We start from the raw sequence: 2,590 nt of genomic DNA on the forward strand, positions 1-2,590 counted from the left end.
GGTGGGCAGAGCCATCCAGGGCTGGCCGGCCTCCGCGGGGTCCACAGGGAGCAGAAAAGCCCAACGGGGGTCCCCTGTGAAGCTCTCCCACTGGGAGATCGCGGTGCAGTGGCAGTCCGGTCCCTCCTGCAATCTCATTTGCAGCCGGTCCCCCCTGAGATCTGGCTGGCAGCCAGTCCCCCCTGCGGTCCCACTGGCACCTGGTCTCTCCCTGCAGTCTCATTGGCAGTCGGTCCCCCTGTGGTCCCACTGGCAGCCGGTCTCCCCTGTGGTCCCGCTGGCTGCCGGTCCCCCCGGAGATCTGGCTGGCAGCCGGTCACTTGCAGGTGTACATCTCGGTGCGCTCGCTGCAGGTGTTGCAGCGCACGAAGCAGCACCAGTGGAACTTGCAGTTGCACTGCCACACGCGCGCGTACTGGTGCGTGTTGTAGCCGCGGCCGCAGCACATGAGGTCGCAGCCGCTGGCCTGCGGCGCCGTCTTGTTGCAGGCGCGGCCCTGCGTGCCCACGCTGCCCGTCACGGGGTCCTCCTCGCAGTAGTTGGGCGACTTCTCGATGTAGACCAGGTCGGTGTCCATGGGCTTGCGGTAGGACAGGGGCTTCTTGATCTTGAGGAAGGTGGGCCTCTTGTTGCGGCTGGCGCGCACGGGCTCCACGTGCACCGCCTCGTTGTACTTGTCCTTGAGCACGTAGCCCAGCTCGCGGAAGCGCGGCAGCGTGGTCCAGCAGGTCTTGGTGGTGCACGAGCCGGACACCCCGTGGCACTTGCACTCCAGCCGCATGTTCTCCTCCAGGATCTGCGGGGGACAGGCACAGGTCACTGGGCGCCCGCCAGTCCCGGGGGTCCGTCTACCCAGGCGTCACCCCGTGGGATCCCTCTTTGGCCCAGAGACCAGCCCAGCCCAGAGCTCGGCCAGATGTCCACTCTGGGCCCAGGGATTTGAGGTCCATTTTGCACTGACATCTAAAAACAGGGAGGACTCGTTGGCAAACATGGGCCATCGGGCAACGGCTGGGGTGATGTCCAGACACCTAAGAGCTGGAGAGCTGGGCAGGGCACGGTGTCCACGCCCCTCATCCCAGCCGCTCGGGAGGCTGAGGCAGGAGGATCCCAAGTTGGAGGCCAGCCTCAGCAACTGAGTGAGGCCCTGAGCAGCTCAGTGAGGCCCTGTCTCTAAATAAATGCAAAATAAGGTTGGGGACGGGGCTCAGGGGTCGAGGGACCCTGAGTTCAATCCCTGGTTCCAAAAAATGAAGAACTGGGAGAGGTGGGCCCTGCCCACTGGCACAGATGCTGTCCCCAAGGCCAGCCCCTCAGCCCTACCCTGCAGGGGACGCAGTGGAGACACACTGGGGAGACGTTTCCCAGTTCCCAATCACAGGGACACACACAGGACACAGAAGTCTCATGTCCTTGCACTGGGGAACTCGCCTGGTATCATGTGCATGGGGAACAGGTCCCAGAGTGTCCCTGGCAGCCACGACCCCAGGACCTCCAGCCCAGTGACATGTGGACGCCCATCCAAGCTGAGTGGACGAAGGGTGCTACCCGCACTGCGTGGGCTGCGGGGGGGGGGGGCAGAGATGGTGACCCCACCAGCCAACCCCGGGGACAGGAACACAGGGGGGACAGAAGCTCGTCACTACAGCCAGGACCTGGCTTCTTTCCATCAGGCTCAAGGGTGGGTGGGACTGGACCCTGTCCCTTAGGAGCCCGTTGGGGGGGTCTGATGAGGACCCCAGATGTGGGGGGGCTGGCCAGGGCCACCGGGGTCCCCTAATGCAGTGGAGATCAGTTCCTGGACGTCCCTCGGGCCACGTGGCCTCCTGTGTTTGAGGTGACTCTGAAGTGACCTTGGACACCCTTCGTAGAGTTTTGCACACACACCGGCTGTCCCGGGTAGGATGTCCCTGGTGGGTCTGACGGCCAAGAAGCAGGTGACAAGATGCCAACGTCCTTAATCGGCAATAACATGCAGATCCAGGTCACAGGGAGACCTCCCACTTGCTGGGGTGGCCGGGACGAGGACATGCGGTGGGTGACGATGTGCAGAAATGGGGACCCTCCCGCCCTGCTGTGGGGACTTAAAATGTCACTTGAGGGACGTCTGGAAACACGGACCCAAGACCCGGTGTCTACAGACACCAAGGGACACGGAGACACGTCCACGTGGAAACCTGTGCACGGACGCCCGCAGCACCCACCAAGGGCACGTGGGGTGTGGCAGAGCCCTGTGTGGGTGCCTGTCCCTGTCACCCAGGGAGGGACCTGAGAGCCTTGCTCAGCAAGCTCCAGACCCGGGCAGCAGGTCTGAAGGCTCGTCTGTGTGTCCGGACAGGGTGACAGATGAGGGGTGCTGGAGGGGGACACAGGACGCAGCCCCAGGTTTCTTCTTAAGGTGACAAGATTCTATACAACTGAGTGTGACATCACCTCAGTAAGGACAGCTGCTAACAACACGAGAGGCCATAGCTGGGGCAGGCAAGGGTGTGGACAGAGGGGTCTCTAGTGCATGGAGATCACTGGAAGAGCTTGTTGAGAGTCGCATGATGGCAGCCGGGGGCCGGGGAGAGGCGGGGCCGGGGAGAGG

The 2,590-nt window shown here is 63.4% G+C and overlaps 1 protein-coding gene across 1 annotated transcript in view; it reads right to left on the reverse strand.

Annotated features, from left to right (window-relative positions):
* Window positions 1-6: 6 nt before the first annotated feature.
* Window positions 7-2,590, reverse strand: part of LOC107150185 (protein Wnt-7a) — a 28,036-nt gene continuing 25,452 nt past the window's right edge. Inside the window, exon 3 of the mRNA XM_015495132.2 lies at window positions 7-796. Within this exon, the coding sequence (XP_015350618.1) occupies window positions 317-796 (480 nt within the window). The 3' untranslated portion in view covers window positions 7-316. The remainder of the gene's footprint in view (window positions 797-2,590) is intronic.

The sequence above is a fragment of the Marmota marmota genome, unplaced genomic scaffold (assembly GCF_001458135.2).
Source record: "Marmota marmota marmota unplaced genomic scaffold, marMar, whole genome shotgun sequence".
In the NCBI taxonomy this organism is placed as follows: domain Eukaryota; kingdom Metazoa; phylum Chordata; class Mammalia; order Rodentia; family Sciuridae; genus Marmota; species Marmota marmota.